The sequence below is a fragment of the Hippocampus zosterae genome, chromosome 2 (genome assembly GCF_025434085.1).
Source record: "Hippocampus zosterae strain Florida chromosome 2, ASM2543408v3, whole genome shotgun sequence".
Classification (NCBI taxonomy): domain Eukaryota; kingdom Metazoa; phylum Chordata; class Actinopteri; order Syngnathiformes; family Syngnathidae; genus Hippocampus; species Hippocampus zosterae.
The window spans coordinates 34,914,198-34,939,719 of record NC_067452.1 but is presented as its reverse complement, the minus strand read 5'-3'; the positions used below and the strand labels follow the sequence as shown (position 1 = coordinate 34,939,719).

The 25,522-nt window shown below is 42.1% G+C and overlaps 1 protein-coding gene across 6 annotated transcripts; it reads right to left on the bottom strand.

Annotated features, from left to right (window-relative positions):
- Positions 1-140: 140 nt before the first annotated feature.
- Positions 141-25,522, bottom strand: usp19 (ubiquitin specific peptidase 19). Of its 6 annotated transcripts, none has more exons than XM_052050702.1 (26): positions 25,154-25,522; positions 22,111-22,470; positions 18,108-18,236; positions 17,742-17,878; positions 17,102-17,650; positions 15,971-16,358; positions 15,713-15,869; positions 15,524-15,595; positions 14,828-14,943; positions 13,512-13,750; positions 13,203-13,395; positions 12,813-12,946; positions 12,572-12,730; positions 12,299-12,409; positions 12,106-12,216; positions 11,925-12,026; positions 11,698-11,838; positions 11,493-11,611; positions 11,250-11,393; positions 10,260-10,642; positions 10,052-10,162; positions 9,723-9,939; positions 9,075-9,227; positions 7,121-7,287; positions 6,857-7,032; positions 141-949 (listed from the first exon to the last, which is right to left on the bottom strand). In XM_052050702.1, exons 2-26 carry the CDS (start codon positions 22,304-22,306, stop codon positions 809-811), a joined length of 4,545 nt encoding a protein of 1,514 aa, XP_051906662.1. In that variant the 5' UTR covers positions 22,307-22,470; positions 25,154-25,522; the 3' UTR covers positions 141-808. The 6 variants fall into 6 exon arrangements, with proteins under 6 accessions (XP_051906662.1, XP_051906671.1, XP_051906634.1 ...); XM_052050711.1 differs by having other exon boundaries at positions 13,512-13,744; XM_052050674.1 differs by lacking the exon at positions 141-949 and adding an exon at positions 2,898-3,918.

Sequence of the window (25,522 nt, the reverse complement as noted above, 5' to 3'; positions counted from 1 at the left end):
TTTTTTTTTTTTTTGCTACAATTCCAATCCAGCCACAGGACCCACGAATTTCAACAGCAACTAGACAATAACCCCTAAAGAAAACAAGAGGATACGTAACACACTTTAGCTCACATTCACAATTAAATCAACGGGACTGGTCAGCAGTGAAGTTTTTATTTTGACATACCACAAGGTGCAATGACAAGTGAGAGCCTGGAGAAGCGCCGCCACTCAACTCTTGACCAGAGGTTTGGAACAGTTTCGGCAGCAGCTTCTGCAAGCCCAGGGCGCTTATATATGCATTTCATGAATGGAACTACATGACAATTCAGTACATCTTTAGCAACATTAATACATATTTGCATAAGCAAATCAATAACCCTAAAATGGACCCTATTCTTGGGACACAGCCATCAGTTCGGTGTGGAAGATCTTGAGGCCCCTGACCTCAATCAAAAACCAATGGTATGAATGAAAAGTGAAGCCGCGATTGACACCCCCGTCCAACATCAACTTTACCCCATTCCTATTTGAACGACAGATTTCCCGGCAGAGTAGAAGCTGTTCGAGATGCTCATGTGTAAATTGTTAGGTATCCTGATCGATTTGTCCATGTCAAGTGTGTGGTTAGTCTGTGCACATTTTTAGTACGTCCACGTGACAGCACTCAAATCCAGCTCTTCCAACACCACAGTGTCAGATAGCCCAATTGAAGTGTTGATGTAATGATGAGCACCAATGTGTGTGTCGGCCAAGTAGATCTTAACTCTAATTCAATGTGTCCCCGTGAGATGTTAGTCAGGTCACGTTTGCGTTCTGTTACAGATTAGTCCACATCTTCCATGTTGCTGTAGGATGCTGTTGCACAGTCTCCAGAATGCGCAAAGACACCAGAGATCACCTCCGGGTTCAATGTGGGCGGTCCCTCAGAGTCCAGGTCAGCACCAAATAGTGACTGACTTGATGCCTGTAAAAGAAATCAGTATTGACAATAAATCAGGCAGGTTTATTTCATCTTCTGTCAATCGTCGTGCAGAGTACATGCAAAGGATATGCAAGCTTACAAACTGATTTAAATTTCCAAAGATAGAACACTTTACATATATTAGGAAGTCACTTTTATAGAAGAACCTTACATACATTTTTGTTCCGACCTAATAACTTGCGCTTTTATACATGACAATGAAGTAACATTCCACACAAGGAATTGCAATCAATATAATCCATATACTATACATTTCTATACTTGTATATTTGGAGGAAGGCTACAGTGGAAAATCCCTGAGACCTGCATTTCAAGACGATCAGAATCAGCACAGCAGCACAGGAGTCAACATGCGGATTTCAAATGTGCATTTGTCCTATTCCTAGTCCTATGTGGAAAAAAAACGCAACTTATAAAATATATTGATTCAGTGTTACAAAATGAACCCAGTACGCTCCAATGTGCTTTACATTCAAGCTAATATCGCATATCATATGTCACAAAATGTGGTGGTGAATGGTGGAAAAATTTGAGACAATAAATCCAAATAAAATTCAACAGAATATGGCTTAAAATGACGATACAACAGAAGTACATTGGCTAAAAAAAAAAAGCCCCCCAAAAAACCCCAAAACTATTACAGCCAGAACAAAACACTTCAAATAGGTCACTTGAGGACGTGTTGAAGAACTGAACATTTTTGCAAAAGCGACACATATTTCTTGACTGGAAAATTTGTTATTTTTAAGGTTGCTCAAACATTCAGAACTAAATGCAAACACAAATGCTGATCAGAGATTTTGCCCATTGAGGTCAAGAAGTGAGCCTGTTCTGTCTGAAAACAGCCAGCACAGGACTCTTAAATGCATAGTGGAAATTCAGCGCAGACGTCATTGCTGGTGGTTCTATAGTTAAACAATCCAAACTGTCCTCACGCGTTGAGCTACCTGAGCTTCCGTGATTAAAGGGTTGACAGATGAATGACAGGTGGACCGTCGTTTCATTTGGATTCTGAATTAGTCTCATCAGGGGAATCTATTTCAGAGATCAATATTTCACAATCCTCCAACTTTTCAATTTACCAGTTTATAAAATGTTAGCAAATTGAGCGTTCATTGAAGAGAAAAACAAAGCGGAACTAAAACCTGAAACGTAAAAGTAGCATGTCGTGTCGCTTACCTTCATGACTACTGCTTTAGTCACTAAGGGGAAATATTCTCCCATGTGCTCAAGTCAGCAAAGTTGCACTGCTGTGCACTTTTGGGGCTGCATAGATCCATCACATCGACTTTTTAAGCGTGTCACTTGCGCGCTTTTGTGCAATGTACCCACTCACTGTGGGGTGACCCTCAAATGAGCGCTTTTCCGGTCAAATTTGGCATGGCACGCAATTATCCCAGACACTTAAGCATCTTTTCTATCCCGCGCTCCGGAAGCCGTAGAAAGTCAAGCACTACTTGAAGGTGAAACATTGGAGTGCACGCTCTGATTCAATTGGTGCTCCGCTGGTGCTGACTAGTGGTGGCGGCTTGGAGGTTTATCTGAAATCGCCGTTTCACAACTGCAGTGATTGCAATGGTGGCGATGAGGAGTTAAGATTTTGAATCCTTTGTATTTGGCTCAATCGCTTTTCGACTGATGTAATAGCTTCAAACATGCATTCAGTACGCTCAGCAAACGACTTTGATTGTATTTATTCAATGCAGAATGCAAATGCGCATGGCCCCTCAGAGGAGAATGTTAGCCGAGCTGTGCGCACATCACTAATGTTGATTAATATCTCTTCCGAATTCGCTACGCGAGTTCATTTCGCAACCAAACTGACATTTTCAAAATTGATCTCTTTGGAATTCACTTTTCACATAAACGCCACAACCCGGACATTTGGGCCACCTTTAAGACTTGACTCAATCAAAAAAAAAAAAAAAAAAAAAACGTGCAAATGGGAGAATATGCCCCTAGGTTACCATTTTATTTATTTTCTGTGGTTATCGTTACCATTTTTCGATTAAGCCACATGTTCAACTTGTAGAACAGTTCAGTTTACCATAGCAGTGCTCAGACTGGGTAACGACTGATCAGGCGTATCGGATTCCCAACAGCTGCGCAGTAAATAAAGTGACATCATACCATCGAGATGGCGTACATTAACAAGGCATAGTGCAGAGTGTTAAGCGTCTGTCAACAACAGCTTTTTAGGCTTCTTTTTTTTTTTTTTTTTGCTTACAGTTCCACCCACCCCAAGCGTACAGAGACCCATCATTAAGACCGACACCCCTAACAAAGAGATTAAATATTTTTTTTACATCTGTCAAATATAGGACTCATTATAATCAAAAGGGAATAAAATGCGTGCCTCTGAACAGAGGCAAAGGCTTTTGGGTAATCATTGCATTATACAATGAGTGATTCAAGGTGAGGACTGGGACGCGAGGGAGCTCAGCTGACACCGAGTTGCTTTCTATTGTTTTGCCAAGTTTTCGGGTTCTGGATTTTTGCTCTCCTTTCTGATCATATTCTTTTTTTAATAAGCGTTTTTTGTTGTTGTTGTTGTTGTTGTTGTTTTTAAATCACATGAGGACGATCCACTGTACTATCACAGCTGAGATGGCTTCCACACAAAACGCCGATGTTTGAGTTTTCAAGCGCAACTCCAGAGCAATTCATCCACCAGCTGTGATTCAGGCCTAGTTCGATTTGTAAATAAGTGGGTAGATCAAGTTGAGCATAAGGGCAAACACGGCAGCCAGGGTTCCCAGAACAAAATATCGCGCACGATCGTCATCAGGACAATCTGACATCCTCCCCGTGTGTTGACGGTGCCCTTCTGATCTGTCCTCATCTCTTGTCCTCGGGGCTTGTCGCCGTCGTAGCCCCGAGAAGAAAGGTCTGTGCGGCGCTTCATCATGACCCTCTTCGTCTTCTTCCAGTTCCCGCCATATTAGAGAGGCCTGCGATTGGCGGAAACCGGTGTCAACTTCTGGGAAAAGGCCTGGTCTAAAAAAAGTACTGCCATTATGATATTGAGTTGGAATTGCTGCTTGCATTTGAGGTGGGCAATTCCCCGCGGAGTCACAAAAATACTTCAGTATGCAGATGATTGAAAGAATCATTTGAAATAAAGAAATAAGATGAACTGTAGCTAGGATAGACAGAACAGAAAGGGAGTTTAGGCCCGAGTATCCAAGGTTGGCCTCATCACTTTCAAACACAAGAATCAACCGTAACAGAGGGATGATCTTCAGCTTACTGATTCTTGCTGACAAATTTCTCTGTCAATGGATGTGAGTGCAGAGTGAATTCAGTCCAGGAGCTATGCACCATCCACAGAGTTATGTGTGCGCTAACTTTAACAGAGTGGTGAAGGTTGTTCTGTAGGGCCTGGGCATTTCATTGACATTTCATCGCGACTATGATTTTGGCTTCCCTCGATTTTTAAAAACATCATCATCATCAAAGATAAACGATTGATGTTACGGTTACCGTGCAAGTTTTTCACTTTGTAACGGTACCCTTGGATGCACCAATCGTGTCACATAATGCAATTCTGCCCTCCCTGAGTGTGCTTTAAACTGTTTAATGACACACATTTGGGAGTTGATTTTACAAATTAATAGATACTGTAGCAAAAAGAATGACACTGATTCTGTGCATAGATACAAGATATGCTTAGCTGAAAAGAATAAATAAAATCATCGCCAGCGCTAATGCTAAAGTCAATTGAAAATCCCATAGACATGCTGATGGCAGATTAGGCAGTGACATTCCTTCAAATAAATATTCACTCACAAACAGCGTAGCAGCACAAACATAGCAAGAAAAGAACAATGCTCAAAAGGTACATATTCTTACCAATCAGCAAAAAATGAGTTATTTCATGGAGCTCGGGTTTAATTTTCGTCTTCTACGTTGTATGTCATTTTAAGTGTGTAATCCGTGCATCAACGACACAGCGCGCACATCAGGAGCAGGTGGTGTTTATTTTTATTTAGTGCACTTTATTGCTATTATTGAGCATCTTACTTACTTTGTTAACTTTTCTATTTTCTTATTTTCAAGTTATATCTAAAGGTGAGTTTTCATGGATTCAAGGATAGTTTTTTTTTTTGGGTTAGATCAACACCATTTTCTGATATGGCAGGAAATAGATACCCACAGTCCTAGGTTAGCCCAGTAAGTCCTAAAACTTGTGGAAAATAAAATAAAATAATTACAAAGAGATAAGGGAGATGCTTATTGACGGTTTGAATGTGTGCAAAGATGCAATGCAGCAAAGGTGTAGCCAAAACAGAAGGAAAATGCACGAGGCTTGAATTTCACATATTTACAAGGTCATTTTGAACTTGACAAAAAGAATAAGAGTGTTCAAGAGAGTTCAAAAGTGTTCGGCGTGCAGGGATGAATGGGCACGAGGCTATCATGGTAGTTTGGAGCAGTTTAGTTTTGGTACGTGAATTATTACTCAGTTTTGAAATCAACAAATCATTTTTATTAATGATGGCCTTGATATCAAACAAAAATATTTTATATATATATATAAAACAGTTTTATTTTTACATTATCACCCTTAGTAGGTATATACAGTATAGTGTTACAACATTTTGAGTTAAAAATGGTCCCACACCAAAGTGCGGGTGTTATGGCAGACAGTTTAATCAGTGAACTGAACAGACTTTGATTACCACCAGCTTGCTGTTACCAAATAGGGGAATGTGTTTCGTCCACTACTTCAAGAGACTGCACGTAAAACAGGTCTAATTCCACAACTGACCAAAACCTTCATGATCAAAATAAATATACCCAGAGCAATTACCTAGTTGAGGGCTGAGCAACGTGGCTACTCATGTGGTGCCCACAGGCCTGTTCTGAAAGTATCTCACCATTGATGAGCCATTGAGATTTATCACGAACGTTGGAGAAGAGATCATTTGAAAATATTCATCCATGCAGAGAGCAAGAGGAAAAACAGCGCTGCATTATTGATATTAATCTGTTTGTGACATTGTTGATAACATGTTCAAAGTCTTCACAAAGAAGGAATTCATGAATTATGAATAATACAAAGTTAAAGAATGGCGTTAAATGTTATAATAAATGAATCAAACTTCAGAAGTGTGTATTAAACCGGTAGCCCTTCACATTAATCAATACCCAAACAGTAGGTTGGTGACCAATGAGCTAATTAATACCTTCTCAACTCTCAATTAAACTACTTTAGTTTCAGCTACTAGTGTCATCCAATCAGATGAGAGCAATGGGACTGAAAATGGTTCACACACATACAAAAGACGCTTTCATCCTGACACTCGGACCACCATGATCTAATTCTTTCAGCATCACAGGGTCATTACGCAGCATGAGCAATTAAACTTGTCTAAAAACATCACGTCAAAGGAAACCGTGATGAAAAATGTAAAAATGCTGAAAGCAACGGTGTCAAGTTACATTCAACATACACATTCGTGCATTGTGATAATATTAGCAAAAACCCCACAGACAGACTGTTAAGAAAAGATGATATGCAGCGCAATGAGGCTCCCAAACAGGAGGCGAGTTCTTCATGAATGTTGACCCGCGTGTTATCTCAAGATTTCAACAATTAATCCTAAAAATGTGAGGAAATCCCAAACGTAGATCAGATAGAATGCGTGAATATGGCACTCTTGTGCAGGGTGTCTGATTAAGTGCAACCCATCCAGTCCGCAATAGCCATATATAGTACAGCAGAAAGCATGCAACAACACCATTTCCCATAAAACTCCAAACTGTTCACTGCACATCACATTTTCGATTGACATGAAGATCTCAAATCAGAATTTAGAAGAATGCCAAAAATGTCTTGTGGTATTATAACAAAGCATCCGCAACAGCTTGTTGCGGTGCCCTCACCTGACTGGCAGTTGCTCCCATCGCAGGGGGAGAGTCCGCTCCGACGGGTCTGAGGAAGCGCGGCGGCCGCTCCACGGGGGAATTTCGACGACGGTAGAAAAGGACGTAGGCGTATCGCGTCACCACCTGGCTCTCCTCCACCATCGTAACAGTGCTGTCATCAAACAAACGCCAGCCTGTGCGAGGACAGACATGTTGGAAACAAGGACTAAAAGAGCGCAATTTCATATTTTCTGGTACATCACAAAAAAAAAAGGAACTCACCAACATCACTGCGCTGGCTATTTCTGTCACTTGGCAAGCGAGCGTAGGCGGTGTAGTGACCACCGATCATCACACCATAGTGGTTGATGACTGCATACAGGTCGTAGATAGGTGGGTGCTGCATCTCATCCTTCTGACCAATGCAGAAGTTACTCAGATCCAGATTTCTACAAGTCAAAAAGGTTTTGAAACTGATCAACATTGCACACAGGTATTTTATATTATATTTTATATATTCATTCATTCATCTTCCGTACCGCTTGATCCTCACTAGGGTCGCGGGGGGTGCTGGAGCCCATCCCAGCCGTCTCGGGCAGTAGGCGGGGGACACCCTGAATCGGTTGCCAGCCAATCGCAGGGCACACAGAGACGAACAACCATTCGCACTCACACTCACACTCACACCTAGGGACAATTTAGAGTGTTCAATCAGCCTGCTACGCATGTTTTTTGGAATGTGGGAGGAAACCGGAGCACCCGGAGAAAACCCACGCAGGCCCGGGGAGAACATGCAAACTCCACACAGGGAGGCCGGAGCTGGATTCGAACCCGGTACCTCTGCACTGTGAAGCCGAAGTGCTAACCACTGGACCAGCGGGCCGCCCATTATTTTATATATTATATTATAATAATAATAATAAATATATATACACATACATATAGACACTAAGGGTGTGGAAAATAATCCATATTAATCGATACATCGATGCGCACTTGCGCGATGCGAGTGCATCGGCTCATTCACTGGGTACGACGCGATTGACGGGTGAAATCGAGATTCATCACGATGCATTGGTGGGTATCGGTAAAATCCGATCCAAGCGCCGTTTTATTCATGTTAAACGTCACCTATCTGCCCTCTCCTAGGCACAATGAATGCACCATCATTGTTTTGCGTTTTGTGTTGAATACGGACGGTAGCCGTGCGTCACATACAGTCCAGTACACAACTAGCGAAACACTATGGAAGTTCGCGCAAGCAGCAGCGAGGAAACTACTGTATTTAATACTTCCGCAACATTCAGATCTTATGTTTGGAAATACTACGGCTTCGAAAAGAAAGACGGAAAGATTGATAAAAGCTCCGTAATTTGCAAAGAATGTGGCACTACGAAGCCACACAACGGCAGCACCACAAATATGCAGACCACTTAAGACGATGGCACCACATCACCGACAAGTTTCCCGCCCCCTCCCCTGCCTCCCCGTCCAGTTCCTCGTTGGACACCGGAGAAACTCTTGGCAAACCAGGTCAGTATCAGAAAAAAATCGCCACTTATTTTGGGGGTCCCCTTGCAGCTCACTGTGACCGCGCAAGGAAAAACTATATATGGATGACTCTTTTGGACATTTCATTTTGACACTCAGTGAGAGTGGTCTGTGTACGCTACAATACACACAGCAGCTCTGAGGCTGTGACTGCCACATTGTTTCGATTGTATTTTTTTTCTGTCCTATGGAGATGGATATTTCATATAGGACACTCCGTGAGTAGTCTGTTTGTGTTTACACTACAGCAAAAGCTGTGAGTCTCAGGTGCCAAATTGTTAACCTTTTCTTTGCACAAAACCCAATTGTGAAAGGGCTTAAATACGTTGTTTTACACGTTCTACTGTTTATAAGGAATAAAATGGTCTACTTTTTGCAATACCATACTGAATTCCATCTTTTTTTTAACTTTTTTTCTTTGCGTATTTGCATCATGTTTAATTGCACAATATCACAACAAATTGCACTGTATCGTATCGGATCGCATTGATTTGAACTAAATGTGTATCACGTCGTATCACATCGTGAAGACGGTGAAACGTATCGCATCGTGTCGCCAGAAAATTCCATGTATCGTTTAAGTATCGCATCGCTGGCAGTGGATCGAGATGTGTATCGAATCGTCCTCAGTACTGAGATTCACATCCCTAATACACACACACGCACAATTTCAATAGGCATTCACCTGACAGGAAAGTCAACCATGTCATTAATCTTGTCTCTCCAGATGAAACTCCTGAAACTGAAGCGTTTCAGTTGGATGATCAAAATGTTGGGAAGACGCCACAGAAGCAGTTGTTTGGAAGCCTCGCGGTGCTGCTGGCACTTTGGACAGTACCTTTGGAGGGGGAAATAGAGCATCATGCAGCTTACGCTCACCATCATAAGACCAAAAGCTCTTAGAAAAATCAAGCGGTAATTGTTAAAGTTAAAACAAGTTAATATTCAAATTAAAGCTTCATTTTGCTTACAGTGATCAGAGCTCTATGGGGTGTTCGCATTGCAATAAAGGGGAATTCAAAGACAGGATGATGGTTTTTTTTAAATTGACTTTTTTCAGATTAATTTACACAGTTCATGAAACAAATGGGTTTAAATTTGTCATAATGTATGGGTGGCAATTTTGTTTATAAAAGAAAAAAAGAAGGGCCTGCCTCTAGTTTGGTAACTTTTAAGATCACAAAATGACCTTGGCCAAAAGAAACCAACTACTTCTTGGTGCATTTTTTTGTCTGTTATTTCCCAAGATGTAAAATGCAACTAAGTTCCAAGTAAATAGTGAAATGTAAAAATACACACATGAACTACCTCATGGCAAAATGGGCACTCTTACCATGCCTCTTCTGGTGCCAACACCTCCGGCTTAGTGAAGAGGTTGAGGCACTGCTCCAGGGTGAAGTGCCCCGCCCTGGCTGTCTCACTCAAAGAACTGGGATCCTCCTCATACTCCAGCTCCTTTGCGCTCACTAGGACATACTCCTTTAGACGCTCGTTGTTTTTCCACACCAGCTCCACGGTTGCATCATCAGGTAAGTCGATTAGACTATCTTCTGCAGAATGGGATGCGACACGATTCAATTCTAGAGTTGCCAATCTGTATCGGTCTCTTTCAATCCTAAAGAAAAAGTGAATTTGCAGAAAAAGATTGTCCCGGCACCCGACCTTTCTCGTCCAGTCTCTGCTCCTTGTTGTTTGAATCCAGCAGAATGATGTAGAACTGACCAGCGTGCCCCGAAGATGGATCATTAGGTTGTTGATACCCGGCTACTGCGGCTAGAAAACAGGATGCAGCAAAGACAAATAAGAATGAGAGAAAATAACTATGGATATCATGTTTGAATAAACAACACAAAAAAAAAACACCAGCCACCTTCTGGCCGTACTGCCTTCTCACAAGACGTTTCTTTTTCAATATGGGTGTCCGGAGAGCAGCAGGAAGGAGAGGAGATGGACTCTGAGAACCCAGAGTCTGACGTCTGTGTGGTGGAGAGAAACGTCTGGGGGGAAGTAGGGCGAATAGCATCACCAGAATCATGGGATGAGGTATAGGCGTGTGGTTTCGGGGGGTCAAGCATCGGAGTGCTATTCTTGGGTCTGCAGTCAGTTAATTCTGGAGTACTGCTTCCGCCCATGGCCTCATCTCCTGAGCCTGTATCACCAAGAGAACCTGCTGGTGGTGGCGGGAGTGCTGGAGATATTTCGGGGGATGTCCTCTCTGACTGGAAAGGAGGCTGGAACACATTGACTGAAAACCTGCACAAGAATATGAGGGACGGTATTTATATACATCACATAGTGGGACACAACCAATAATTGGCTAACTAATCCTGGAGAGTGACGCCTCATGGCATTAGAAGACCGGACATCTAAGTTCTATCTTGCAAATTCCATTCAAATACACAAGAGTATGGATTTAACTGTAATTGTGTAATCAATTGTGGAACCTGGAAGTTGTTGTTTCATCTTTCAAATCCTTTCATAATTAAAATGGCTGGTTGAGATCTTTGATTCAAGATTTAGAATTTGTATACACACACAAAATGTTTCCATGTTCTAAATATAACTGGCAATGTTCGGCACAAAAAAATTAATTTGGTGAGGAAAAAGTACTCCAAAAATGTAATTGTTTTTTTGGTCATTTTATGCCAGTAAGATGGATCGATTATTTCATTTTTCCAAACGAAATTCAAACGATGGCTTCTGCATTATCACTATCCACCAAGAGTAGGCAGACATGCAGTTGTGCCTAAGGTAGGAGAAACTTATCAGTACAACTGAATGTCAAGTATTTGTCTTAATAATCAATGTGTACCAATGGGTGCATTTTGCATGACAAGATTCTAAGAGTCTGTCTTTGTACCTGGAATAGCCATGCAGGAGTTGAGTGAGGCGGCTATAGGAGAGCCGGGATTCGGGTACACTAACCAGGAATGGCAGACCCACATTTTCGGTATTGGGTCGACACTGACCTTTGTGATTCGGCCAGTGGGTCTTTTGACACAATCTGTCAGGGGAAAAGAAAGCACAACAATGAAATTAGCAACTGCAGTATGAGATGGAAGTTTGAACGTATGATGTGCCACCGCATTAAAACACAGCTCACTGATTGCAGTAGCCGACACTGTAACAGCGAGTACAGCGCTTCAGTTTATCTTCCTCAGAGACTGGAGGCTTTAGGCAGGAGGCACACTTTGAGATGGCGATATTGGGAACCTGTAGTCTCTGTTGGGGGGGGGGGATAAACAAATTGAATCATCATTTGACACTGCTAGACATACGTCTCAACCGAACTTGGATAGCTGTATTACCTGCTGCACTCGGAGCAACACGACTCTCTCCTTGGCCAGATCTTTGGAGAGTATCTCAAAGCAGAACAACATGTCTGAGGACGACACGGTGTCCAGGGAATGAGAGGGCAAAAACATTCGCTGGAAACAGTTCTTCCCCACCTGAATGTCAAATGAAAACAAGTTCAGCGCAAGCTGACAAGAAACTTGTGACACAAATTAAACTTGGAATACAAAAGGGATTGAACCTCTGCAAGTCTGAGGTTTTCAGCCTTGACCCGAACACTCCTGGAGATGGACTCAAGGACTTCTGCAGTGCTGGAGTTCTCCTTGCTCACACTCACCAAAAACTGGCACATGAATAGGGGTAAATATTCACTCTGAGACATCTGTGTCCATTTTTGACAGGAAATTATTCTCTAATCTCACCTTAATGGGTTTTTTATGCGGTTCCTTGGCAAAGTAGAAAACTGACAACACCTTTTGTTTCTGTGGCAATGGGACAGGCAAGTACAGGAAGGGGTCAAATGTTATCGACACCTGAAGGACGAGAGGAGGAGACGATGATTACCAATGAGTGGCTGCTAGCTTAAATCCAGATGTGAAAAGTGTCATACGTTACCTTGGAGCACGTGGGACAAACAAGCTTGGATTTGAACTGGCCTTGGAAGAGATCGACGATGAATGAGTCGTTTCTCATCTTGTGCCTCTGCCATGCTTCCTCTGCCACCACCTTTGACAGATAACAAATATTCAACCATGTTTCAACAAAATCTGCCATCGGTGTCATTTCATTGCATTCGATATCTATGTAAATAAACATGTTCAGCAAGAAGGGGCGACACATCATCATGAACTACCACAGAGTGCGCCAGCACTCTTCCTGAACACCAACCTCGTCCAAGCGACCATCGGAGTCCACCGTCTCCGTGTATGGCTTATTCTGAATACGATTCAAGTCCTCGTGGAGGCCGTCAAGTAAAAAGGCCATGAATTCCTGGGCATCATGCTGGGCATAGCCTGTAAACTGATTGGCTTTACTGGCCACAATTGCCTGCAAAGGGAAATTCAATTAAAAGCATGACAAAAAAAGGGGGAGGAGCATGTGGATTGGAACACATAAATGGCATGCGTACCTTGAGCTTCGAGGGTTGGAAGGCATGGTGGGTTCCTTTCCAAAGAGCCCTGAGCAGCACCGCAAAGCCAATGGCTAGCCGGCCTCCTGTTCCCAATGGATTATTGCAATTGATTTCGGACTCAAACGCTCGATCTAAAAGAGGACAAAGAGAGGAAAATTGGTTTGGGATAGACAACCATACAGTGGCCACATTTCAACTCAATACTCTTGGGATGAATGTGTGATTAAGAAGTGACACTGCGTTGTGACAGAGGGTTTCCTCAACAGGTTTTCAATTGGGAGAAGTGTGAAGCAGAAAGGTATTTCCTTTTTTTTTTGTGTGTGAAAAGAAGTTAGTGTTCTGTACCCTTCGAGAAAAGCTACGGGTGCGGCTCACATCTTTATTTACCATGAAAGTAATCCCTGAGTTCTCGGGTGTTGGACAGGGATTGAATGACACTGTTCATGAAGCAGGTGTTTCCGAGGTTGACCAATCCTGTGAAACCAGGCAAGCACACCTTCTTCTCCTCCTCTTCCTCGTGGTGCTCATTACTAACAGGGGGTGCGTGGGTCATGGGCTGCACCATGCATGTTGGCTTAGGCTATGATTGGAAACAAAACACAATTACGACAAAATGGAACGGTTTCATATGCTTTAAAAATGATTCATCATTCTGACCCAACAAACACCCACAAAAAGTTGCATTTTCCTATTTACCGTCAGAACAGTGGGCTCTGGCTTAGGGATGGCCACGTGGTCAGAGACTGTACGAGGAGCCACAGTATCCAGACCACTGTCCTCCACTCTGGGTGGGGCTTTAGGGGCCTTTGGTTTCTCCTCACTGACCCTGGGGGGCTCCTCCTTGCTCGGCAGGCTGTGCTGACTGCTGCCAGGTTTGCTCTTTTCTGTGCAGGCGGGGCTCGAGGGCACAGCCACCTTGGCGCCACCCACTGCACCTTAAACAGAGGAGAATGCCCCATGTGGTTAGAAAAGGAGGTGATGTTCAGATATCAAAAGGCAATAATTAAGCTGAATATTGTCCTGCAATTTCTAATACTGCCATGAGGCAATTTGAAAATGTGTTCAAGTTAGTTACGTCTTCAACCGTTTTCTAGATGGGTTCCGTTGCAAACAGCGTTGTTTAAGTCAGGGGTGGGCAAACTACGGCCCGTGGGCCGGATCCGGCCCGTTGGTCTTTTTAATCGGGCCCGCCGAAGATTGGTGCACAATTAAGGTTTGATTGCATTCATTTCGTTTGGACTTCTAATGACAGGTATTTCAACACCAGGTGGCGCGGTTAATTCAAGTTGCAGAGCACATGGGGGGGGGGGGGGGGAGACAAAGAAAGAGGGAGAGAGTAATGACCATGGAAGGGAAAGTGATATGTATCTGATTAAACGAAGCGGGTAACAAAGTACAAAACTTTCAGGAGACCCCTGGAGTCGGAAAGACTCAAATCTAAGAGACTTTGAAAAACAAGGAAGCGATTATTACTCAGTCCGATTCTGGCAATTTCCATGCTCAGAGTGAATTGCTTGTGACTCGAGTAAATGAGCATTTCCTAGAATGGTTTGATTGTTATCATGTTAAAAACTTTCCGCAAACTGCAGAGCAGTCAAACGTGTAGAGCGTGAACAACAGGGGGCTCAGTACACATCCTTGAGGCGAACCGGTGCTGAGTGTGATGGTGGAGGAGAATGTTACATTATTTTTACTTTTTTAACATTATTATTATTACTGGCATACAAAGACATTGTGCCATCTTCTTTATTTTCTATTTCTATTTCTAACTTTATTTCTAACAATATTTTCTGCTTCTCATTTGGTCCCCCCAGGAAAATAATCACCCACCCCGGGTTTAAGCTATTTTTTTATATATTCAGTGCAACCCAGCTTAAATAATGCAAATTTCATGAAGCTACCAAAGCAGAATGTTACTCCTATCCATGTTGTCAATTTTTGGCTAAGACATGGGACAACATTGAATAGAATGAAAAAGGCCCACATTGTCAAATAGAAGCTTGGCATCAGACCTTGTGTGGCGGGGGCCTCGAGACCCTCCCAGCGTTGGCTGTGTCGCTTCTTCAGCGTAATGTCCACTCGGGATACGGTGAAGGAGTAGGAGCACTGCTCTGGCTGTATCAGATTCCTGCAGTAGACAAGGGGGCAGACAAATATGGACAGGTCAGATTGAGAGAGAGAGATTTGACGAACACTGTGGGATGTCAGTTTGAAGATGAAAGCCATGCACAGTCAACTGCAGAGATGGGCGCCTCAATAGATTTTGCCGTTCCGTCATTCATCTGCGGCCGGCTGCAAACGCAGCTTAAGAAACTGAATATTGAGTGACTAAAATCGTATCGAGTATATCACTTCTATTTGTTAAGCTTATGTAGGGTGTTGTATCTTCATCCCTTGGAGGGAGAATAAACTCAAAATTAAAGAAAAAAAATACAAATATATGCGCTGTTAAGAGTATCCTTGATGTTAATATGAAGTCAGCAATGTGGGCTTTGTTTTTTCACCTGTTTTAGTTGTGTCTCAAAAGATTCATCAATTTCTTGAATGCAGGAAATGCTTTCCAAAGTAATACATCACCGCAGCAAGCAATACTAATGTTATAAAGTATTTACTAATGTTAAAAGACATAGCAATAAATAAATATATATATATTTATTTATTTTTAAACAAGAAAAGCATCATTCCTATTTCAAGGACGGAAAGGTTACCTGAGTTTCACTTGCCACTTGAACACCGTGTTTGGTCCACAGTCCGGGTGAAGCCGAAGAAAGTTTGCATCACTATCCAAAGGAAGATGATGACACACACAGAGCTTTGTCAGTGTTTGGAAAATGAGATTTTAATTGAGCAGAAAAAGGAGGAGGCAACACGATGTTGGAAGGCTTTCTTTACAGTACCTTGTCTGGAAGATGAGGGTGAAATCCTGCTCCCTGAAAATGACCCTCGATGTGTTCCTGCAGATGTTCTTCATGTAGACGTTCACGACCATCAAATCTGTGCCTTTCTCGTACGAGTCATTCTTCACATATTGCAGGTTTACCATCGGCTCTGGCACTACGGTGAAGTCATGTGCATCATTACAATGATTTTAGATGACCAGTAAAATAAAAAATAAAAAAACAGAGCCAGGGTGACTCGATATTGCCATGACAAACCTTCCTGTTGCTTTATGGGGGCTGGCTCCTCTTTGGACTGGTCACGCTTCTCCTCGCCATCACAGCTACCTTCAATCTGGGTCAGACCTGTTGATGGCTCTTGTTCGGCAGACACATCTCGAGAGGAAACCGGGGTGGCCCCTCTCGAACCGAGCTGTTGGTGAGTTTGAGTGTCTCGCACAGATTGCTGAAGCTGAGCCGTTTTCTCCGGCTCGGCATTCGTGATGTCTGTGCTCCTTTCTGGAAAGGCGGAGTCAAGATGGTTGTTGAAGCCCGACGTTTTCAGGGAGTCACTCGCGCTCACAGGAACTGCTGGTTGGTTTTCACTGGCCCCAGTTTTAGCGCCTCTGTCCTGTGTGTCTGGAGCATCAGATGGTTTATCTGCCTCCTAAACGGAAAACAACAAAATTCAACAGTATTGAATTTTATTTCAAAAACTGCAGCTTAAAGTGCTTTACACAAATAAAACTTGAAACAGAAAAAAATTATACGTAAACACATTAAAGTTAAAACCAGGAAAAACTCAACGCCACAAGGCTAAGTCTCTATTTTAAAAAAAAAACTGTGAGAGAGGGGCCTTGTTTGATGTGCACAGAAAGCTCATCTCAGTTTGGAACCGGCAACACAAAAAGCCCATCTTAGCTTCTGATGGTCAGCTCGTCTGAAGCACCCGGTAGGAGTGTAGAAACGGAACAGCTCAGAGATAAGACAGAGTGAGACCATTTAGAGCTTTTAAAACAAAGTAATCTTAAAAATAACTCTCCAATATTCTCTCAATGCAAAGGCAGCCAGAGGAGGGATGGCAGAATACAAGTTGTGTGCTCCCTCTTATGTGTTCTGTGGACTGTAATTATTATTTTTTTTTCAATACAGCACTTGACAGCAGCCTGCAGAAGGACTCGGCTGAAAAAGTCAAAACTGTCCCTCTTGTTGTTACAAAACGATGCAGTGAGAAACAATGCGTGGCAAGAACAAGGTCATTTTAGCTTGGTCCACTATGTGTTGTTTCTGTGCATAATCTCAAAACATACTGTAGCTTCCATACTGGTGTAATGACGGTGTCCTGCTCAACGTCAGTGAAACAAACATGTTTTAACAAGTGATAAATTACCGACAAGTGTTTATACTAACCTGAACCTTGTTCGCGACAGCAACATCGCTCCCATGTACATGTTCACAAACTAATCTGTCTAAACTCTCGTCTCCATCTCTGTGTGGCGTTTGAGGGAGCTCGGCAGCAGGCAGGCGTGCATAAGAGGTTCTAGTCTGGGCTGAGTCCATGTCTCTTTCAGTAGAAGACTTGTCCTCCTTGGTGTTCCTGGTAAGATGTGCACTGGTGCGCTTCGCACTGGGCTCTCGGGACTGCTGGTTGCTTTTCTTAATGGAGACCGGCTTAGGTGAAGCGCCCGTGCCGTCCCCGCCGCCCAAAGTCGTCGCCGCAGACTCCGTGGAGGTTTTGTCAGATGGTTGTTTGTGTTTCAGGTGGCGCTTGACGGTGCGCTCGGCTTTGCTGCCGCTGCATCTTGATGCGTTGCGTGAGGGGGAGGAGGGAGCCTGAGATTGACGTTGTGTCAGCGGGCAGGACAACTCGAGATGCTCTGGTGACTCTGAAGCTACAGTTGCCGGCGCCTTGGCATTTTTAGTCTCAATGGGTCCAACTTCTTTCTCCTTCTTGTTGCACTTAAACACGACAAAGGAAAAAATTGTGATCAAACAGACTGTGACATGGGTGGCAGTCAAAGTCAAAGTTAAAAATGAATTGTCGACTGACTTTTAGCGAAGGCCAAATGTGAATCGGGATCTTCTTGTGCAGGATGAGCAACAGAAATCCTCCCTTCTCTTTGTATTGCACCCTACTACAAGAGGCCTCGATTTCCTCCTGCAAATGGCAGGTCCACTCACGACCATCTGAAAACGGAAACACAGCAGATGTGCAAAACTATAACTAAATGGAAATGCATGCTTCTGGAGCAATATTTTATGTCTACAAGTAGATATAATAGGCATGGATGGATATAATATGGATGTAGAATGAACACAAATTCTATATTTTCTCTGCGTACGATTTCCTTGTGAGTACATGGAAGCTTCTGGGGTATAATCAAATATTGTTCATGTGACGTGCAGGTGACTTTACCTGAGAAGTGCACATGACAGTGTGTATCAGTGAAGGTTGTGTTGACATCCTCAATCTTTTGCACACTTTCCCCACAGCGCAACTTGATAATCACTTCATTGGCATTTTGTTTCCAATCCACAAAGACATCTGAAAGCAGGAAAAAAAAAATCATTGTCAAATGTGGTCGGATTAATTCATTCATATTTTATTATTGTAATGCGTTTTTCATATAAAATGTTTTTTTATAAATAAGCCGAGTTGAGGAAATTGCCATTTATTTGAAGTAAATATTGGGAGTAATATCGTTATCGGGAAGTAAAAGAACTTATCGGGATTTCAAATTGTTTCCCGAATGCAGAGCAATTACTCACAATTTTGTGCTCCAAATTGTCATCTTAGGTGCTTGTAATTGTGGCACAAGTCAAACATCACAACGTAGCCTCTGGCAAGAGCATGCAAAATGCCCGGGTTGGGGTTTACATCCCTTTTATTTATTTATTTTTTAAATACTGAATTGCAGCCGAGCCCTAATACCCAGTCTGGCTCTGGGAACTGCAGACTTGGGTCAATTTTGCTGAGCTCAGAGTTCAAAGTAAACATGGTGAAGCTGTATTGCGTTGTTATGCTGCAGACAAACACAATAAGCTGCTAACAGAAGTGAAGTCAGCCTAGAGGGTAACTGTTTTGAAATTAAAATGAAAAACTGCTTTTCCCCCCCCCGACATACCATTGATTGAGGTCTTCCAATCTTTTTTTGTAAGTTTAAAAACCCTTTTTTGCCTGTCTTTCTTGACTTTAAACATTTTTTTAAGTGTTCTGTGAATGTGTTTAAGTGTAGTGTATTATTTTCGTGAGATTTTGGTCAGCTACGTTTGTTTTCTCTGCTTTGCTTTTGAATGTTGTTAATTGTTCTGTTTGTAAAAGTGTTTTGGGTGTGTGTCTGCTTGTGTGAAGCACATGGAATTACCTTGTGTATTGTTTTCTATGCTATATAAATAAAGCTGCCCTGCCTTGCCTAATGACAACCAGTGTGGTTCCACCCTAAGGTTTGGGTCAAATGATAGAAAAAGAATGCAGATGGAGTTCAGTTGTGTGCTTATGCTGTCAGGCCGGCTATGACGGTGGTCGGCTACTTTTTCAACCCATTTAGGCTGCAGACCAGTAGCGTATGAATTACTTGCACCTTCTGCTGGTTGCTCCCATGTAGTGAAATTATGTCATGGGTTCTTGTTGATACGAATGTTACATTCATGGTATTGGCTCAAGTCTTGAGTAGCGAGCTTCCTTATGGTTGGCACATTGTCAGCAGTTTAAGAAGAAACTGCATTCTGATTCTCAAGCTAGTGTAGAAGGAATACACTCAAAACACTTTGCGCGCGTGATTTTTCAATCAGCGATCAAAACAAGACGTGAATTCATTCATGGTGAATTCATTCATGTTGCTTTGTGAAACACAGTCCATGACGCTCTGTGCATGAAACTGGTAGGATTAAATCAGCAGTATCAGGTTGGATACAAATAAACAACCAGCCGACAAATCGCAGCCATGAGGTACACCTGCTCACTCATTCAAGCCCCGCCACTGCACTCACTGTAGTCTTAAAAACGGTGAAACTGAGTAGTGCAATGAAGGCAGAAATGACGGAAAGAAACAGCCAACTGCCTATGCTGCAATATTTTACGCCATCTAAATAGACATTAAACAAGCTGACAAAATGCGGTATCATATCCAACAGAAACTTCTGGATCAAGGAAAATAATGAGACTAGTTATTTACCGTTTTCCATGCGACAAAGCTGTGGAAGTGATTCGAGCTAAATATCGTATCCGAAGCCGCAGTTTTGAGTGTGCTCCTCTGCCGATTTAGTCTGCAACACAACTAAAGAGCCTCGACTTTCATTCCCCCAACACCCGCTCTTTCTCCCTTTCTCTCTCACCCTCTAAATGTCACGAACAACACTCTATCCTTTCAGGATGGCTGCAATGTCTAATGTCAAATCAAATTTCTGGTCATGCAATACACACACACACGTACACGCGGCGCATGCAATTAAAAGGAGAAAGGTAGTGGCATAGGTCAAATAAAAACTCCTTAATGATTTTTTTCCCTCTCCCTACCCAGCGTTTTTCCTTTCTGAATTCTGATTGTAATTTCCCCATTGCGGGACAAATAAAGGATATCTTAATCTTAAAGTGATCGAACAATACTGTAATCTGTCTACAATCTTTTGCGGGACAAATCAGCAAATCAGTGTTTTATGGGAGGCAGAGTTGGGAGGCAGGCTCCTTCCCCAATACCTTTGAACATACTATTAATGTTATACACATTTAGCTGCAATAATAAAAAAAAGAGGGGGGGTGCCATATTGAGCAAAAGCAGTTGAATTAACTGCACAGGCTCTAAATTAGTTATTAGAAGAGCAGCAGGAGGGAGCGCTTTCATATCGAGTTGCATGCTCACACGCTACCACGTCATCATAATGAACACATCACAAGAAATACATCTTCATAACGAGAAAAAAAATGTGATATTCTCTTTAGTTTATTCACGTAACTTCAGAAAATGTTTCCCAATTTATTTTCACTGAAATGGTCTTGGTTTTTGTAAGACATTAAAAAAATGACTTATACTTGACTTGTTTTGTTTTTCATCATTACATATTTTATGACTGGTCAACTTATCATCCCGAGCAATTTATCGTCCAAAAAATTAAGTGCAACCAGTTTTTAAATTCCCAGTTCAAAAGTGTCTGTACTGAAAATTAAGGTAACTATAAAGCAATTCAACATTTTAATTGCAGAAAGTCAATATTGAACAGAAAAAAGGAGAAAAAAGACTCAACAGTCCAACAAATGCAGAACGTTTTAAAATATCAAAAAAACTGAGCCCTGAGGCTTAATAAATATGCCATGAAACATAAACATATTTTTAAAGTTATTAAAAGCAGGTCTGCCTCAGAGTGCAGAGGTCATGGGTGTGACCTTCCTGTGTGGAGTTGGCATGTTCTCCCTGTGCCTGTGAGTTTTCTCCGGGTATTCCGACCTCTTCCGACATTCCAAAACATGCATCTTAGGTTGATTGGAACTCTAAAACTGAAGAGTCAAAATGGCTGTGTCCGAACTTAATCGGGCTGGGTCCTCAAAAGCCATATTTTCGGACGCATTTGGTGTTCAAATTCACATTAACCCTTGTGTGCTCCAAATTAAAAAGGACTTAAGTTACGCATTTTACAATTTTTGTAATGATGTATTTTGTGTTATAAAAACATTCTTTTTTTTTCAAACACTGAAAATGTTCAGATGCATCTGTGCTATCCATACATATATAGTTTTTATTAGTTCTTTGGGATTTTTTATTCTTTATTTTTTGCAAAAGGGAAAAAAAAAATGTGTCTGGAGGTCCCAACCAAGCCCTACTAACAATCCCGACCGGACGTGTTCATGTAAAATGCATTGGTTTGAAGCCTCCTGCAAAAAGGCAAACTCATTTGCGATCCTCTGGCGCCACCTAAAAGTTGCATAATTGGAATGACCTCAACCCAACAATGTGGCATGCATACGTCTGTCCAAGCGAAAACAAAGCGATTGACGTAAAAATCACGTGAAATGTATGTATACACATTAGGTTTACAATGCATTCAAAAATATGAATTATAATGGGTCTCTATGGTGCAAAATATGTAAATTGTGAAGATTACGGTATCAAAACGTTTTTTTATTATTGCTGCAATGCCTGAGAATTATCAGCCGGTGACGTCATGAAATTTAGGCCATTTTAGAACCCCTCCATAAGTTTCAGCTTTCTCGTGTTTTTCTGAATGCCTTTGCCTTTGATTAAAAGATATCATTTTACATTTATCGCAAGCGGTGCACTACGAGGTTTAAGCGTGTCCAAATTTGCCGCGGTTTTTGTGATCCACTGAGGCTTGACCTGACTCCGTTTTTAGCATTCATTGAAAGTTTATTGTATTTTTACTTTAGAATAATTAGAGTGTTTTTTTTAATATGCTGTCCGACTTACCCTTTTTGACCTCTGCAAGGACTCCATCCACTCCCGCAGCAGCAGCAGCTCTCTTGGCCTCTTTGGACTCCTGGTTCGCTCGGTCTTTCTGCTTCTTCTTACTGGCACTGGAGGACAACTGGTCACCTCCTCCCCTCTGCTGATTCTGAACCCCGCTGCGTCGGCCCGCGGCCCCGTTACCACTGCCGCTGGACATCTTCAGACACTTGGCGCTAAGGGGCCGCCCGTCACCGGATTCACTACCGCTGCTGGGGTCTGGATCTGAGGTGTGCCGCTTCCTGCCTGGCCCAGCTATCTTGGCGATGATATTGGTCCGACCTCTCTCAGAACACAATCAGGAAGGGGAATAGGGAAGGGAACCTAAGGCACCGAGGAGAGGAACATGAAAAAAAATAATGCATGAATGAATCAGTACCCATGGCTGTTAAGTATGACAGTCTGCACGATCTTCTCGGGGTTGGACAAATATTACAATGGATGTAAAAAGTAACTCTGAGGCACTTTTCTTTAATAGTGACCGGTGTGTGTCAAGTCCCATTTACGATGAATTTGAATGAAATGATTAATGAATACAGAAAATAGCCACATTCCAAGTTGATCTGCAAACTTGTTCCACCACAGGATCGCAGACGTGTATTTTTAACTTTGCCTGCATAAATGGTGGAAAGGTTTTGAAATGATTCATCTTAGCTTCATTTTTTGTGTGTATATACACACACAAATAACACACTCAGACAAACACACGCACACACACCTTATATACACGTATAACATGGTTTATCTTGCACGGCTTCGCTGTTTCATGAATTTTACACAAATTGTATACTACCGGTACTTTCCTCTCTAGAAACATGAGTGAGAATTTAGATCAATCTCTCCCCATAAATTTTGGAATATGAGGTGAAGTGTCGTCAGAAGCTCAGTGACGATTTTGCCGGTTAAAACAACACACTGAATAAAGCTTATTTTCTTAAAAAGTGATCACTTGAAACTGCAACTGTCGGGCTGTCATTATCAAAATGTGCAGAGTCATTTAGGTCCACTGAGTGCTGCCAGCCCTGGTAGAGCTGGTACCACTGCTAGCACCGTTGAATCGAGTGTCAGTGTAATTAAGACTTTTTTTTCCTTTGTTGCGCCCTTAATTAGTGATTGAATATTATGCAGAATTACCGATTTGTCTTACTGTTTATTATGCATGTTAAATTGCTCCATGTACAGCAATTTGTATGCAGCGATAGCTGTTTGAAAGTGCTATATAAATACTGTTGACTTGACTTGACTTAACTTGACAGAACAATGATGTGTTGTTGTCATCGGGAACTGGATATAAACGACGCCCCAAACAACAGTCTGGAAAACAAGTCAAGTCAGTCGTTACGCCATGACACGCTGCCGGGAAAACCTTCAAAATAAAAGCACATAAAGGTGTTGATGTCCTATTATTTGGTTTATTTTGAAGTAGGCCCTTTTAGTGTGTTGGCAGCTTGTTACTGTCATGTATAACATGAACAACTATTGCTGCAGTTAGCATGATTTCTTCCTGAGAGTGTACATGTCAGTGGGTACTCGAGCCACTTTTTTATTCCTTTTCACATAATTTCACGTGAGACATCATGCAAGACCTCATCACTACGCAAGAGTAGTCTAAACTTGAAACACCATGGCAGAAGCACCGATTTCAGCATCAACAAGCTGAAGGGCAGATATCAGGAATATTTTTGGTTTTAGAAAACAAGAGACCACAATTAACTGAAACTTTGTGAGACACAATACAATACATGCTGATTTATATAGCGCTTTTACAACAGCGGCAACTGTAACAAAGCGTGACAGTCACAAGAATGTGAGAATCATGGTTTTAAAATGTGTTTATGGCACTTTATTTACACAGGCTGTCCCGTGTATGGAATTTATGTATTTATTTTGGTTAGGTAGCATTCAATAAAACATACATGATTCATGGAACTGAATTCGGTTCAATTCTTAATGTAAACATTCACATTTTTGCTAATACACCAAGTTAGATCAAAGACGTTCCTACTATTTGCAGCATTGCTTCTGAGAATGTCTTCCATATTAAACCAAAATTGGCACTTGACGTGACTCAAAAATCAAAGTGAATCGTGAGTTGTTTATCAAATCTGAATCGATACCCAGCCCTATTCCGATAGTGTCTAAACATATCACATAATGTAACATTTGCTCTACCAAGTAGCCTAAAACCAGTGATTCCCAGTGTACTAAGTACAATAAGGTATATGTTTTCAAACATATATTTTGTTAAACTATCTTAACAGGCAGAACAATTAAAGGCTCTTCCAAAAACATGAGAATATAAAATGAAAATGTGTGTCCACCTGATGCAATTTCTCGAAGAGAATAATAAATAGCTTTGTCTTCAAATAAACCGGCACTGATTTCACAGCGGGGAGACGATATACTCATTTCATCCCATAAACAATACTGTACTTTCTTGCGACAAATATGAGCGAGTGTTGTGAGCTCATTCTAATGTAAAATGCATCCCTTGCCTCAATAATACTGGGAAATACCGGCTTATACACGCAATAGCACTTGTTATTGTTGCTAGCGTAAACGCGACGGCTGTTATTAGCGTATTGGCCGCCATGCATCTTCAAGAACCTATTAAATGCACCACTCTGTGAATTCCGCTGCAGTTATTTTAAGGGTTTACAAAATATTGACAACTCTCCAGTGATTTTGCGGTCGCCGGTAACCGGAGCACTGGCGTCAATACAAACATCGATACATTTACATTGCGTGTAGTTCTGCCACCCAAGACTTAACGTGAAGAAGAGTGTTACTGGTATCAGTTAAATGTCCATAGCCTTCAACCAAAATGCAGTGGTTAGATTGACAACGGCTGAGTTTTGAAGCAAAGGCTGAACAATCAATCGCTTAATGTCATTAGCGGCTGCTAAAGCTAACGCTTGCCTCCATTTTGCACGGGAATAGGCACCGCTTTGCGGTCATCTGGGGACAAAGGGCTGTGTTGGTATTAAAACGAAACCATCGTACTCACCAAGGGTCAATTTGAGGAGGGGTAATTTGTTGTTTTGCGTTTACAGAATGAGCGGCGACTCGCTGCCCGTTCCCACCAGCTGCAAAGCTTTCTTCGCGACAGCAGGCCACTCCGCTCTTGGCCGCACTCGCAACCTCGCAGTCTCCGGTGCTTCTGGAATGTTCTCTCTTTTTTTATCCAGGAGCCATTTCAGACAAAGTGAAATTGACAATTGGGTATGTGTTTCAACCAAAAGTCGATAGTCGAGTGACGGTCAGCCTACTGGTGCCATTGATGAGTGGGCAATCCGCGGGATAAGTCTACTTTGTTTAGGACAACATCCTGCCAGGCCGAGCCTAGCGACGGCAAGTCACTTCCTGGTGGCGACAC

What these genes read in the sequence shown, in the direction of transcription:
- usp19 (XM_052050674.1), bottom strand. Translation starts at nt 22,306, where the DNA reads ATGTCCAGCGGCAGTGGTAACGGGGCCGCGGGCCGACGCAGCGGGGTT. An exon ending in CAGAGCCCACTGTTCTGACG is followed by an intron (nt 13,396 to 13,511) that starts GTAAATAGGAAA and finishes TTCCAATCATAG; the next exon opens with CCTAAGCCAACATGCATGGT. An exon ending in TGGGAGCAACTGCCAGTCAG is followed by an intron (nt 3,919 to 6,856) that starts GTGAGGGCACCG and finishes CGCCAATCGCAG; the next exon opens with GCCTCTCTAATATGGCGGGA.